This window comes from Peromyscus maniculatus, chromosome 4 (genome assembly GCF_049852395.1).
Source record: "Peromyscus maniculatus bairdii isolate BWxNUB_F1_BW_parent chromosome 4, HU_Pman_BW_mat_3.1, whole genome shotgun sequence".
Classification (NCBI taxonomy): Eukaryota; Metazoa; Chordata; class Mammalia; order Rodentia; family Cricetidae; genus Peromyscus; species Peromyscus maniculatus.
In genome coordinates, this window is record NC_134855.1 from 57,136,186 (window position 1) to 57,152,781 (window position 16,596).

Consider the following 16,596-nt stretch of genomic DNA (forward strand, 5'->3'; position numbering starts at 1 on the left):
TATATATATATATATTGTGTGTGTGTGTGTATACATATATATGTGTGTATATGTACACATATATACATATATATGTGTGTGTATGTATATATATATACATATACATATAATGTGCAGCCATCATCAGCTCTGAGAACTGTGCCCATTTTCTATATACAGGGAACTCCTAACTGTCTGCCATATAGAATATAGCATTGATATGGATCATCCAAGAGAGTAGTTAATAGAAACTATTTAACACACACACACACACACACACACACACACACACACACACACACACATATTAGAATAGCTACTAATAAAAGTGGCCCACCATAAGTTATACATATACCTGGAATTATCATAATTTGGATATTAGTAATTTGTGAAATTGATTGTGCAATAATCTTATAGGCTGCTTTTATATGAAGATCATAGAGGCCATCAAATACTTATTGAGCCAAACTTTGTATGTATAATAGAGGTTCCAGTCTGAACAAGTCCATTATGTAATAGGCAGAATGAACCAGCATCTGTACTTTATGAGACTCATTTTTAATAATGCTCTTGAAAAGCCCTGGCCAGAGCAGGAGTAGTAAGAAGATGTGTAAACCCTCATCTGGTTATTGGCACCTGGGGAGTGTGACCCAGAGTGAATTACACATTAGCATAGACAAGATGGATTTCAGATGGATTATCTGAAAGATACACATGAATGGATACAGCTCGTTCCTTGTTCTTCCAACCTAATTGCACTGGATATTTCTCTTAATATCTGATAACAAATATATGGAACTCATAAATAGTAACAATGTTCTTCTAAAACATGCTTTATAATTGTCATCAAATGATTCCTTGTTAAGAATAATCCACACAGGAGGGTTGTTTGAAGCCAATGTGTTCTGCCTCTTGATGGAATAGGCTTTTATTTTCCTCTTTTCCTTTACCTTTGCTTTGGACTCAAGTGATGAATCTATAGATGGCTACTTCAACTGAAGCCCTCTGGGTTATTAAATTATAGTTATTGAAAATTTGAAGTCAGTTGATTTGGACTTTATTTTCTAAGTTCAATGACAGTTGAAAGATTTATTTGAAAATAAGTGTAAGAGCAAGGCAGGTTTTATGCTTATGTTGCTTTGAAATGAGTGGATAAAATACCTCAGAAATGTAAGTTGCTCTTAAAATATAAATGAATGATGCAGGCAATATATAAATCCTTTAATATTTCACTTACACATCACTACTCCTGTGCAGTGAGGGCAACTCAGTGGAGTGCTGGGCTTCACTCACTTTGTAAAGAGCCCACTTAGATTCAGGAAATGAGGCTTACTTCCTTGCTATAATCTGCCTGGATGATTTTATGACTTTTTTTAATCCCCCATTTTTTTTCTTCTGACCTGACCTGAGGATCTTCTTTTTCAGCTAAATATTTACTATGTCAGATTTGAAATCAACCCTTCAAACCACTAGAATAGTTGAAAGTTTGTGTCACAGTATGAGTAGTAAGGTCAGAGGATGAATAATTGTGATTCGACTCGACTGAAAGGAAGGGTTTTCTTTTTTTTGTTTGTTTGTTTTTTTTTTAGTAAACCATTTTATAAAGGTGTGGCTTATGACCTGTGTTTCCATTTTATATAAGAAAATTAAAAATATCAAGCCTTCTAATATGAAACAGACATAAGTAAATCTTACTGTATTTGAAGTTAGCCTTGAATCACACAAAATAGATTCATCCTGAGCAACGTTGGAGCTCAGAGCTCTGTCTACACTTCTGTCACCAGGTGCTGTGTAGGCTAGACAAAAGTGACTCCAAAGACTTGTATCCTTAGTAGTGATTTTGATAGTGTGGTTTTCACATCCTTACATGTGGAAGACTTAAGCAAATAACTAAAGATGCTAATAATGAAAACTTGAAGTTACTAAATCATTTTTTTATTTTATTAAAAACAATTTTGAAAGTACATTTTATTTCGCTTTTATACTTCAGTTTAACTGTTTAAAAATAATCTAATGAGAGAACTTGAGGTGTTTTCAGTATGACGCATGACTGTTAACATCTCAGTGTCCTGAGCCAGTATGCTGATCATGGTTCTTTCTCTGCTTTCGCAGCTTTATTTTACAACGTGAGCTTGGATGTGCACAGAAAGGCAGAGTCTCCATCGAGATTTTACTTCTTCTCCAATGGCACTTCTGACACAATCACAGGGACCATACGAGTGTACAGCAGTGGAGAGAAATGTAGGACACACCAGGCATTCATGCGGGTAAGGAAAACTACTTATTATGAAATATAGCATCCACATTGTCCATGCAGCTGCAACTTACTATATAATGTGTGTTTGTGAACTGTTAGCTTCCTGTCCCTGTTAAAACATCAGGCAGCATCAACCCAGGGGCTGTAAAGTCCACTTCCTGAGGTATCTTTGACTTGGTCTGATCACATTTGCCTTGCATCTGGAGACTTGCCTTCCCCGTCCTACAGTTGCTGTTTCCCCGTCCTCCTTTACTCACTTGCTTGGAAATAGACCTGAGTCATTCTGCTGAGCCGCAGCTCTTTTCTATAGCGTGTTTGGGGCGCTGGGGTAGCGGGGATGTTACTCCGTTTTCCATGACCCCCAGCTAGGCAGAAGCCAGCACAAATGCATTTGGATTTTTTGTTTCTGCTCCAGCTTTGTTGAGGTGTCGGTGGGAGATGGTACAGTTGTGACATGGTGGAGCTCATCTGTGGACCAGGATGACAGCTCTCATGGCGTTCTGGGAGCTATCCTGCCAAAGCACAGTGAATTTCATGTTTCTTTTATTAAAATGCTCATTCCCAAACCGAGCATCATGAGCCTCACATTGGTTAAATTTTAGAATATGAAGCTGTGCCAGGTTTTTTTCATTAGGGAACCGTGTACTTCATCAGGAAATCTATTGTCACAAGAAAGCCAAACTGTTCCTAGGAGCCCTTTCTGGGATTTGAAATAGTAGCCCCAGCTTAGAACTTAATTTTCCCTCAGATGCTTATTCTGAGAAAAGGCAAACAGGCATCAAGACTGGTACACTGTGCTGTGTGGAGAGCCCTAATCCCCAAGCTGTTTCCCCACATCCCTTCACAGGGTTTATAGTGTTAGAATGAAGCTATTCAGAGCCAAATGCAGAGAAGGATATTAATGTAGCCATCAGTTTTGTGGTGGGGATTTGGAAGGTTCTGTTCTTTTCTTCCTTCACAGATGTGTTTTAACTTCTATTAGTCAATTATGAGAGAGAATGGCTGAGGCCATTTTCAGGGCAAAAAGAAGACAAGCATTAGATGTTCTCAAGGAAACAGGTTGTGTTTAAGTTGTAAAAATAGCAGCAAATTGAGCTGGTTTATTTTGTCCTGTTCTCTGGCAATGTTCCTATGAATTAGGGATTTCCAAATTGCACATCTTCTGAGCATATTTGTAGTAGAATTACACTTTATCAAAGGTTTCCATGCTCTGTTCTATGTATCCTCACAGAATCACCATGGCTTTCATGATAATAGGGTGCACTGTTGACTTTAGGGCCTATCATGAACGTTCTATTACTTATCATCATCATCATCATCATTATTATTGCAAGGCTAGAGAGCAATGACAGTTTGCTAGGCAGACTCTCCTGCACTTAACTGCATCCCAAGTCCTATACTGCAACTGAAGTTTTCCTGGTCCTGCCCAGTTCCAGGGCCCTGTGGCCGCTTGGAACCAAGTAAACACACAGAGGCTTATATTAATTAAAACTGCTCAGCCATTAGCTCAGGCTAACTATTGACTAGCTCTTACACTTAAATTAACCCATAATTCTTATTTATGTTTAGCCACGTGGCTTGGTACCTTTTCTCAGTTCTGCTTTCACGTCTTGCTTCCTCTGTGTCTGGCTGGTGACTCCTGACTCCGCCTTCCTGTTCTCAGAATTCTCCTCTCTGCTTATCCCACCTATACTATACTTCCTGCCTGGCTACTGGCCAATTAGTGTTTTATTTGTCAGTCAAATCAGAGCAACACACATGCGCAGCATGCAGAATGACATTCCCATCACTATACTATAGTGAGCATTCAACGACGTTATCTAGTGATGGGATGGGATGTTATTATGCAGGGCTTTAAGAAGTCATTGTTTGCTCCAATGCCTTTCCCCCTTTTCTAAGTTACTTTGAATTTTTTAAGTGAAGGAGTTTTTTTTTTTTTTTTTAAATCAAATTCATAAATACAAATGCCATGGGTGACTTCCACTTTCATTTACAGCAAACTCAGAGAAGATCTAGGAACCACCAAAGCAGCAGCCACAGCTCCGAGTTCTGCCACGGAGCTGTAACCACTGCTGTGGAAGGGGGCACAAGTGTCAAGAGCGTCAGTTTCCCACCCTTGCCTGTGTGCTTGCCCACATCCATTAGCTTCTTACACTACACAGTTGAAAGAACAGGGCAGCAACCCCAAATCCCTCTCCCCTCTCTCTTTCTAATAAAATAGAGGTAAAGATGGGCAGTAACCTGGCTGGTTCTTCTGTTCTGTAAAGATATCTAAAATCAGAAATGTACACATTTGACTTAGAGCCCCTCAAAATGACATGTGCTGATATTTCTTGATATTGTATTCAGGGGGGCTAGGGATGTGGCTCAGCTTGTTGATCACCCAAAGAACACGAGCTTAGTCTCCAGCATAAGTGTCAGTTAGCTCACAACCGCCTGTAACTGTAGTTCCAAGGGATCTTACATTTTCTGGCCTCCTGTGACTCCCACACACATCTCTCCATATCTCTCCATATCTCTCCATCTCTCTCTCTCTCTCTCTCTCTCTCTCTCTCTCTCTCTCTCACACACACACACACACACACACACACACACACACGTATCTATACACACATACACACATATGTGTCAAATATGTGTTATACAGACATATACACATAAATAAAAATAAAAATAAATCTTTAGATTAGTGTACTCAGGCCTAGGACACTCAGGATTCAGAGGACTTCCAGCTGGGGGATACCAATTAAACTCAATTTATTCATTCACTATGTTCTCTAGGTGGTTATTAAATACATTGTGTCATATTGAGACACTTACACATTATCATTGAATGAAAATTAGCAAGACCCCCTTCACTGAAAAAGAAACCTTCAGTATTCTAGAAGATTATACAGATAAGGCAAAAGCATATAAAGAAGGTAGGGAGGCAGGAAATAAATACAGTACAATATAAACAAGAGCAGTAGGGCTCATTTGGGAGGTGACATCTAAGTAAACACTTCGAAGGAGTGAGGACATTGCCCATGCAAACAATGCAAGGCAGTGGCTCCCAACTTTAGTGTGTAACAGCAACACCTATAGGACTTTTCAAATACTACATGCTAGACTGTGGCTAGAGTCATTGACTGCATGGGCCTGCAGAAGACATGAAGATTTGCCATTCTGCCAAGTTCCTGGGTGATATTAGTGCTGCTGGCTCAGGAACCATATTTAGAGAATCTCAGATACAAGAGCAGAAGGTTTTAGGAGCTAGGCAAAATACATCAGGACAAGAAGGTGGCAGGTTATTTTAAGGGACAATGGAGAGTTGAGGTTGACTAAGAAATGAGCAGTAGGGCTGGGCGGAACACTTGCAAGACAGACCTGTCAGGATCTGTGGGTTTTTCTCTGAGTGAGATGGAGATCTAGTATAGAAGTTTGAGCTGGGTGTATATGAATTCAGTATGAAAAGCACTCTAGCTGCTGTGAAGAGGGTATTGGTGGATAATAGGTAACAAGCATTGATACAGAAAACACTCCTGATCTCACTAAGGTCAGAGTGCAGTGGTAACAGATGGTTTGAGAGGTATTTGAAGACAGAGTCTATGCTGCTTACTAACAGATACTATATCAGATGCTTGAAAAGGAGATTCATCAAGATGACTACAGAGTGTTAGTCCAGGCAACTAGATATACCATTTCTGTCAATTAAGACAAAATATTGCAAAAGAAATTTTGCTTGGAACATTCTATTGTTCAGTTGTTAACTTGCTGAGATGGAGACACATTTACCTTCCCAAATTAATCTTAGTTAACCACTGGTGTTACTCCATGCTTGGAAAGAGATAAAAAGAATACATCATATCAATACCCTGAGATTCAGTAATTCAGTGTCTTAGAAGTAATATGTTCTATTAAAATCATGAAGCCCACCTGCCTACCTATGTAGTAGATTGTGTTAGCTTTCTGTTGCTGGTACAAAATACCTGAGGTGGATGAAATTATAGGAAGAAAAGCTTGTTTTGCCTTCTGGCTTCATTACATAGTTGTCCAGCTCTGTTGTTTGTGAGCCTAGGATGGAACAGAGCATATTGGTGGAAGAGGAGTGTAAATTGTTCACTTCATGGGGACCTATGAGACAGAGCCTCTGCCAGCCAGGAAGAAAGACTGGGAGGAAGAACTTGGAAACAAGTTAGGCCCAGGACCCACCCCTTTGAATTAAAGCCCACCTGCTCAGTTTCCAGTTTTCCAGTAGCTAATTAAAATAGGGAACTGTAAAAGAATGAGCCTGTTGATGAGACCAGAGTCCACTCTACCTAATCTCATCCAGACATACCACCATTGTACTTGTACTAGAAACCAAACCCAACAAATGGGCCTTTGAGGGACGTATCAGATCTAAACCGTAATGTTTTAAGCTCTTATATTTCTGAAACTTTGGTTTTTAAATGAAGATAGTTTATTTTGTCATGTAAGCCCTTTACATAGCTTGTAAAGATCATCTTCTTACCATAATCATTGTTTCAAGAATGATCAGTGTTTTGTTTGTGTTATTATCTGTCACAATTGCTTACAGTTTTGAGCAACATATGTACATAGCTTAATGAAGTGTTATTTGCAAAGAAGTTAGGTTTTAAGCACAGAAGACCATCAGCTGGTCCATATATCAATATGGTCATATATCAATACATTTCTGCTCCAAGGCTGAGTGCCAGCAAACTGTATAACTGTAGTGATACTGCGGCATTCTAGTTGCAGACTGAATGTTGCAACTCAAGCTAATTCCTTCATAGATTGCAGGGATGTTGAAGGAGGATATTCTCTTTCAAATAATTCTGTTTTTGTAGTCTTAGTACAAAGGGCACAAAATGAATAAATGTTTAACAAGTTTCTAGATGCTGTATTCTCTATGCATTTTAAAGTAATTCTTTTTTGGTGAATCAATAAGTTTTATGGGGATTACTCATAGGAATATGGTGAGGTGTTACTTACAGGAGCAGAAATGACTCAAAGACAGTTGAATATCCAAAGCCCAACCTAACGTGAGTTACAGTTCACAAAAGCAGGGAAACCTGGACACACTGCGCAGTCTGCAGGCAGCTTAACAGGTTGGAGAGTGTGTAGCAGGCTTTCTTTGGGGTCACCAACCAGCTCCCAAATCATAACATGGAGATTTATTATTAGTTACAAATGCTTGGCATTATCTTATGTTTTTCCCACTAGCTCTTACAACTTAAATTAACCTGTTTCTCTTTATCTATGTTTTGCCTCGAGGCTTTTTACCTTTCTTTCATTCTGTATGTCCTACTCTATGTCTGGCCAGGTGACCTGACTGGCTGGCCCTGAGTGTCTTCCTCTCTTTCTCCCTCATTCTCCTCCCTCCCCTTTCTCTCTCCTAGAGCCTAGATTTCTTCTCCTACTTATTCTCTCTGCCCGCCAGCCTTGTCAATCCCTCTACTGCTAGCTATTGGCTGTTCAGCTTTTTATTAGATCAATCAGCTGCCTTAGGCAGGCAAGTTAAAACAGTAACATATCTTCACATAGTTAAACAAATGCAGCATAAACAAATATAATAAATCTTTACATGATTAAATAAATGCATCATAAACAAATGTAACATGTCTTTACATCATTAAACAAAAGCAGCATAAACAAATGTAACACATCTTTGTGTAGTTAAAGTAATAGTCCACAACAAGAGTGTCCTTTCTAGATAGTTCAATTGGCCTAAGCCCCTTCCAAGCAATCAGTAGGTTTCTGCTTTTTTCCTGGGTCAAGGATTAACTGAGCCAGTTTGCTTCAACACATGCTTTCCACCATGATGTTCTACCTCATCACACAGAGGCCCAGGAGCAGCAGAGTCAAGTGATAGTGGACTGAAATCTCTGAAACAGTGATTTACACTGTTTTTCAGATACTTTGTGGAAGCTATAGAAAAAATGATTCAAACATAAAAGGATAAAGCTTGTGACCAGGTGTTGTGTAAAGGTTTCCTCTGAGACTGAAACATTCTATCAGGCAGCAAAGTTCCTTAAGACAGAAATAAAACAACCTCAAAATAGCCTCAGGAAGTCCCTGAAACTAACCAGATTCACTAGGTCACTTCCTCCTGAGAATAAACAATGAAGAGTCCTGAGATTCACTTTTAGAGGAGCCAAGCTGAAAAGAGGACTCTCAGACAAGCCAAGCTAGGAGAATTCTTCAAGGGAAAAGTGGAATCTTAGGATGGATGTCCTTTCTCCAAATGCTATATCTGACAGTTCAGTTCATACTTGTTGGTTGTTTTTTACTCTTTTTGGGGGGCCTGCCACCCAGCTCCTAAATAAATCACACACAGAGGCTTATTCCAAATTATAAATGTCTGGCCTTATCTTGGCTTGTTGCTTGCCAGCTTTCCTTAACTTTAAATTATCCTGTCTACCTTTTGCCTCTGGGCTTTTCCCGTTCTCTTACCTCTGTAAACTTACTTTTACTCTCACTCTGTGGCTTGCTGTGTAGCTGGGTGACCGGTCCCTGGAGTCCTCCTCTGGCTACTTCTTTTCATTCCTCCATCTCTTTTCTTCTTCTTCTTCTTCTTCTTCTTCTTCTTCTTCTTCTTCTTCTTCTTCTTCTTCTTCTTCCTCCTCCTCCTCCTCCTCCTCCTCCTCCTCCTCCTCCTCCTCCCAGATTTCTCCTTCTATTTATCCTCTCTGCCTGCCAGCCCTACCTGTTTCTCTCGCCTGCCTTGCTATTGGCTGTTCAGCTCTTTATTAGACCATCAGATGTTTTAGACAGGCATAGTTACACAGGTTCACAGAGTTAAACAAATGCACCATAAACAATAGTAACACACCTTAAAATAATATTCCCCAACATTACTCTTTATTTCTTTCTAATTCATACTTCATTCTAAAATAGACTTGTGTGGTAGCTAAGGGATGAAAGAAACATAACTGTAGAGAGATAATTGAGAAAAGACAGCAGTTTCTTTGGAACCTAATGAAAATAGCCCATGTGTGTGTGTGTGTGTGTGTGTGTGTGTGTGTGTTGCAGTGGTTGTATCAGTCTGAATATACTAAAAGTAATAGATTTTTACAGATTGCTGGAATTATTTGCATTGTATGTGACCTGTATCTCAATAAAGGCATTTTTTTAAAAAGCATCTCCATAGGCCTCTCCAGTGTTAATAACATGGCCCTCCTCCCCCTGAACTCATGCAAAACGTGTTAGAATAATTATGCCCACACATATATGTGGATTGATGATTGAAAGACTGTGATAGAGGTATTAACTTAACTTCCAATCTTTTGACTCTTCATGTGCGCAATGGACCCATGAGTAAGTATCTTCAAATGTTTATGCCTTGACGTAATATCTACCTTCATATTTTAACCAGCTCTATTGAAAAAATTTCCTCTTGTAGCTAAGTGTAATAAGAAGACATGGACCTACAGTTTAGTTCTCAAGTTGGTCAGACATACAGAGTTCTATGAAAGAGAAAGAATACAGAATTTGGCTAATTTTAGGCATGAGCTAATTTGCATTCTTGTGGGTACTATTTTATGACAATTCACATAAAAATGTGATGTTGAATTTTCATTATTTTTAATATAATAGCACAAGTCAGTTCAAATATAAACTTGTAAGCAAATTTCCAGAATACCTACTCTCCCAAATATTTCTCTGTCACTCTAAGACATTTTAAATATTTTATTTATCTTCTGTCTTTACATGGGGTTGATAAAGTTAAATAAGTGTGATTTTCTTACAAAAGCACATGCACATTTCATATATTATGAGAAAGCATAATTAATAGCAAATTAGGATAATGAAAGTAATGTACACCAGATGTAGAGAAGACCTCATGGAAAATTAGTATGAATTAGATAACATGTGATTTGGTCAAAGCAAGCTTGTTGAGAAGAATTAAAACAGTGGACATGTGGAGGGACATTCAGTGGCTGTCTAGTTCCTATGCCCGGGGAATAATTTAATCAAGTTCGCTATTGTAATACTCAGGGCTTCAAGCTGTTCAATTTTCACAAGTCGATAACTTGGGATTTGGGTTTTGATTTGCAGCATTCCGATATGGTCAAGGTTTCCTGTTGAGATGATCATTTACCAAGTAATTTAATAAAGAACATCTGGAGACAAAGAATAAAAAAGTAATCAGGTATCCCAACACTTAGTTCAGGTTCCAGCTCTTTCAGGTGCCATTGATTACTATAAATCTAATAGTTGCTACAATGCCATTTTTTATTTAATGTTCTTTGAGTGACAATAGTCCCACTTTCTTATGCCTACAAATGTTTCTCAGCATTTATTAAACTAAATTTCAGTATTTGGTTGGCTAAATTATATAGCTACATTTGGAGTAATATATATGTAACATTGTAACATCTAGGTATTTTGCATACATAGCCATCTAACCATCCCAGCAGTATGTAGATATCACTACCATCATTGCCATTGTCATTTTCAGATGCTATAACAAATCATAAACTAAGTAAATAAATAACCTGGCCAAGGTTATACAGGTGGTAATAGACCTATTACAGGGTATCTAGGTTCTTGTGTTTTGGAAGTAAATGATTCAGTTGAGAGCAGAGATACTTTAAGTAGAAGTTTATTTAACAAAGTAAAACAAAATTTTTGCTCCAAGAGTGACTGGAGAAAGCTCCCCCAAAGGAGGGCTAACATCCCAGTGGGTTCTGCACTGTGAATTTTTAAGAAGCTTTTATGAATATCTAAGGGATGGCTGGCATACTCAAGGGTAAAGTGAGTGACTCTTTCCATCACAAATCATGGTGGGCCAGATACTCTTTGGGATATTTTTTCCCCATGCTCCTCTAAAAGCCCGTTTTAGATAACCAAACCATGACATAAATGACATCATAATGAAGCTGAGGTCTTTTCAAGATAAAGACTCTCCATTACTGCACACCTGTAGGAAAATGCCCTAGATCCCCAATTCTCATACAATGGTAGTAACTTATGTCCATCATCAAAGACATTTAACCAAGAGGCATTCTAATGTCAGGAGACATAGCTACAAAAATTCAGCTATCACATCTTACATCTAAGTTCTGTTTTAGACAGCTTGAGGATCTCATGATCATCTGTCAGTTAAGACTTTTTTTTTTTAAATTGAAGCATTATCATGAAAGCTGTGGCCAAGGTTTTGGATACCTTTTCTAGTTATACCAACAGGAGTTCTACCTCTCAGCTTTTACCTAACAGACCCAAGATTTGAACACTAATTTTCTACCTTTAGACCAGGTATTTTTAAGCATAGTATATGAGTATCCATAATGTGAATAAACGATGAAACAATTGTATCCTTTCTATTTATAATTGTGAAAAGGACATTGACTAAGTGCAATCTTTTATGTAGTATGTACTACCTTTTTAAACTTATTTAATAGATTTTTATAATGTGAATAATATAGCAGTAATCTTGAAAAATAGGTTTTATCCTACCTATTAAGTACTATTGATTGCTAGCTCATTAAAATCAAGTCTTTTAATTTGCTTCTGGGAAGTGATCTTTAAGCCATGTTCCAATAGTGAAATAATCATAGATAAATAAAACCTGGACCACTGCTGTTTACTCAGCAGGAGAATTGTGAGCCTGCTTTCAGGAACTCAAATACAAGATTTTAGTACAGGTTAATGTGGGGAGACAAGGAAGCCATGAAGGAAAGTGTAAAAAGCAGATGAAGTCCTGAGTGAATATATGTTGCTGACATGGGCACTCCCAGGCCAAGGACCCAATGCCTCAGACCCATGGTAATGGCAAAGCCTTCTTCATGTGGGTCAGCCTTGGAACTTGCAAAACTTTCCTCTGATCAAGGTGTGGATATTGACAGTGTGTGCAAGTGTGAGTATTTATGAACAGTTGACTGGTGTGTGCAAAAACTAGCAACAGCAACTTGTTCTTTACAGATGTTCACAGCCTGAAACTTCTGGCTTATAGGAAACTCTTACTGAGACAAGCTAATCCCTGTGCTGTGCATAATAAATGCACCGAGGTGCCCAGTTAGTGTATAGTTGGCACCACTCCATCAGAGTGCACAGCCCACCTGACCCGTTTTTCGGTATGTGTGTCTGTGTGTTTGTGCTTTCTTCATAACTCCCTGTACCCAATATGTCTACCTTGGAGCCACTCGAAGATGTGGCAGGGTGAAAAAAATCTATCTGTCTTTAGTGAAAATAATTGAGTTTCTTGAATAGCTGAGAAAGAATTTGCTGAATGAATTCATTAAAATGGAACTTGTTAATTGAAAAGGACATAGGAAGTTTGAGTCAATCTGAGCTTGATGTTTAAATGGTTCATATGACAGACACCAAAGTCTATGCTTGGTTCTTCAAATTATTTTCTAGATATAGTAACAATTCTATGCCAAGAAAAATGAAGACTATATGGATTTTCTACATGGTCCTGATGTTTGTGGACTGTATTTGTTCATCAAAACAAGTTTTCCCAAATTCTGAGATCATTTTTAATTTTTTCTTTTGTTGTACTTAACATGGTTGTATATGTTGGCCTTTTACACATCTTATTTCATGCAATGTTCAGTTGACTTCTGTTATAAATGGTCATGTATTGCTTTGTTAGTAAAATCACATTAGCCTCCAGGGCAAGGAGAAAGAGACATCTACCTGCTCACGTGCTTCAGATCTTCCATTTTTGTCTAGTGAGTCTTGAGCAATTGACACAATGCTTTGTATCTTACCTCACTCCATGCATGTGTTTTCAATTCCAGAACAACTTTTGGCTCTATTGTGGTGCTGATTTCATTGAATCCTGAATGCTTTCAGGTTATTACCAAATGATTAGATTATTTGAACTTGTACCTATGTCAGGTAATAATTCTGATAATAAGATGACATAATTTTAATGAAGATATTAGTAAATAATCAAATGAAAATACAATAAAACATTCCAAGTTCATGAGAAATATTCCTAAAAGAGATAAAACTAATGTATGCCTGTAGAAATAAAAATTAAATGTATTGAAACAAATACATGAGGTATATACCATTGGAGACACAGTAAAACAAATGTTAACCTAATCATTCAAAAGTGTGTTTTTGATCATGTAGCAAAAAGAATAGACATAAGAAGTGCTATGTAGAAATCAGGAAGACAGTACATATAAAAGAACCCTTTACAAAGCAGAATGAATTTCTTAGAAATCAGGAAGACACTACATATAAAAGAACTCTTTACAAAGCAGAATACATTTCTTAATGGTTACCACTGCTGTGTGATTGATAAATAAATCTATGAACTCTTTTTTTTGTGAATCATAATAGCACAGCAAACAATAAAACTATCACAATAAAATTCAATATACTTAGAAGTATAAAGCTAACATTTTTTCTATATTACCAGTCATGATACTAGATAATATAAGGGGAAAAGGTCATTATGATAAATTGCAAGAAAGAAAATTTCATAATGAATATGAAGTTGAATGAATAAAACCAATTACAATGTCTTCTAAGAGACTTAAAGAAATCTTATTGAGAAACATTATTTCTCTATAAGCTGTGGTGATATTTTGTTGTATCCTAATAAAACATGCCAGAAGATCAGAGAGACAAAGGAACAAACCATTGCCACATCTCACATTGCCAACTCCACAAATCCTCTGTTTGAAATCCTCTGAGTCCTCAGCTGAAAAGCTCCAGCTGAAAAGCTTTCCTCACCCAGAAAGGTCTTCTGCCGAAAAGGCTTCTAGCCAAAAAGGCTTTAGTTCCTGTCTTCTCATGCCTTATACACCTTTCTCCACCCAACCAAATCACTTCCTTCCTAATGGCTTGTTCTGTCTTCTGATCTTCAGGTAGAATTTATTAGAATACAACAAACTATCACCACAATAAGCATGTAAGATAACATTAAATGGAATAAAAGTGTTGAGGAGAACTTTGAAATTATTTACCAAGTGTGTAAATGAAAAATGTTTATATTACAATACCAAGCTACAAGAATTGTAGAGAGTAGCATGGAAGAGGAAGTGCTGAAATGCAGACTTTTGCAAATATTATCAGATAGTAATAGTTTCCCATTCTGTTCTCTCTGTGTTGTCTCAAGCAACAGAGTTATTTCTGTCGTGCAAAAAGAACACACATTTCAAGTTTTTTGAAGCAATTCTGCTAAAACATGGGTTTTGCATTTGTGTCCTTGTGTTTCATCTGGCCTTTCAGAAGGCAGAAGTTTTCTGTGTCTTTTTTATTAATGATTTCTTTTTTTATTTGTACATATGATTTTCAATTCTCTTAGAAAGATGTGCGAGACATCCTCACTCCTGTTCAGGTTGAGGCCTCTTATCACCTTGGGCATCATGTGCTCACCAAACGAAACACAGAAGAGTTCCCGCCACTTCAGCCAATCCTCCAGCAGAAGAAAGAAAAGGATGTGATTAGAAAAACGGTATGAGGCTTTTCTGGGATTTAAAACATCATGGAACATAATTGAAGAATTTTTTAAATAGGACAAAATAAATTGAAATGTGCTTGAATTGTTTAGAAACTTTTGTGGATTGTTAATTGTGAATGAAAATAGATTTAAAATATGTCTCTCTCGGTCTCTCGGTCTCTGTCTTTGTCTCTCTCTGTCTCTCTCTCTGTGTCTCTGTCTCTCTCTCTCTCACTCTGTGTATGTGTGTGTACCTTCCCATGTATAAATATTTATGTAAAACATGTAAATTTTTCTCTCCTTGAATAAATGAATTGCTCAAGGGAAGCCATGTTGGACATTGGTTGTACTGTGAGTTAGCTATCCAATGTCATTTCACACACTCACTGATCTTCCTTTCTCATTTATTTCTCACTTTCTTTGATTATGTCTCTCTCCCTGCCCATGGATCCACTCTAGATTGCTCAACTCAACTGCTGAAGTTTTGTCACTTATAAACACATTTTTTATGTGACACAATTTCTCTTTTAAAAATTGCATTATACTTTTTCAGCCGCATCCCAATAACAGCTGCATTTTAAGAGAGTCCCTGCATTCTGACCAACGAACTGCTGTTTTTTTCTAAAGTGTTCTCAAGTACTTCAGTTTCCCTAACAATACATTTATTCCTGCGAGTCCCAGTGTCAAGACCTTAACTGTCTGACAGTACAGACACAGTTAACAGGCTGCATTAGAACACAGTCAAAAGCACTCATTAAAGCATGCACTGATGGCAGGTAGAAAACCACTCCTGTCTAATTTAGAATACTCAATCAAAGGAATACAACAACCTAAGAGCAAATTTTTAGAGTCTTACATGAAAATAGTTAAGGGAGTCAGTTGGAATTTTTAAAAATTCTTCACTTTTCAATACCAACTATTTTCCAATAGCTTCAATAATTTAAATAGCAATACTGTTAAACACATAGGGGAAAATGTTAGCAATTTGTAGCTGCATTTTATTCTTAGAACCACGTGCTCTCCAATTAGGAACCACAGAACGAAAATCATACTGACTTCATCACTTGGGGGAACATTTCCGCTTGCACTTCTCCAGGTGTGGGTGTCTACGCTGTCATGCCGTGAGACTGTTCACTTCCCAGTGCGTGTGCGTCGTTCCTTCTTTGACTTTCGAGATTGCCCCTTTTATTTGCACCTTCCCCCCCTCTTCTCCTATCCCCATCGTCATCAATTATTTCATTTCTTTGCTTTTACATAGTGTATCCCTCAGGTCTTCCTGAGGAGTAGATGCATACCCTGCAGTGTTGTTCATGGATCCTTTTGAATAATTAGAAATTAATAAATCGAAAAAATCTTCATGACAGGCTACAGTTTAATTTTGTTCAATGCTTCCACAAAGTTATGCCTCTCAGTTTCTGTGTATAGCTGTACTCTTTGATATAATTCACTGCCCATTCCTGAGCTAAAATAAGGTAGACATACTTCTGTGTAATAAATTTGATCAGAATGTAGTAGGAGAAAGTAGGGGGAAAGCAGATTAAGGGTGCTTTTGCAGCTGATATTCTAAATATCTGCATAGTGTCTTTAATACAAATATTTGACTTAACAAATTTAGGCCTAGAATCTACTATGGGAACTGAGAAGTTTTTTTAGCCCTGAAACTATGTATTTGAATCTCTTGACTAGTTCTCTCTCAGATTGGACCTTGGGGGAGGCGTAAGTTATAATTTGATGTGTGACTTTTATTTTTGTCAAGCACAGGTGCCTTATTCTTTAAATACATAGAAATTAAAATAAAGGTTATAATGTTTTATTTCCAGATAAATTTTGCAAGATTTTGTGCCCATGAAAATTGTTCTGCTGATCTTCAAGTTTCTGCAAGAATTGGATTTTTGAAGTAAGTATAGTTTACTCTGTTTTTCATCAAAAGTACATAAATGGTAAATGTATATGGGTTCCAGTGAGAGAGGAACTA

At 37.5% G+C, this 16,596-nt stretch overlaps 1 protein-coding gene across 1 annotated transcript in view; it reads left to right on the top strand.

The window, feature by feature from the left end:
* The window catches only part of Itga4 (integrin subunit alpha 4), a 70,922-nt gene that overhangs the window by 32,168 nt on the left and 22,158 nt on the right, over positions 1-16,596 (top strand). Inside the window, exons 15-17 of the mRNA XM_006972507.4 lie at positions 2,092-2,246; positions 14,487-14,636; positions 16,442-16,518. Of these exons, the coding sequence (XP_006972569.2) occupies positions 2,092-2,246; positions 14,487-14,636; positions 16,442-16,518 (382 nt within the window). The remainder of the gene's footprint in view (positions 1-2,091; positions 2,247-14,486; positions 14,637-16,441; positions 16,519-16,596) is intronic.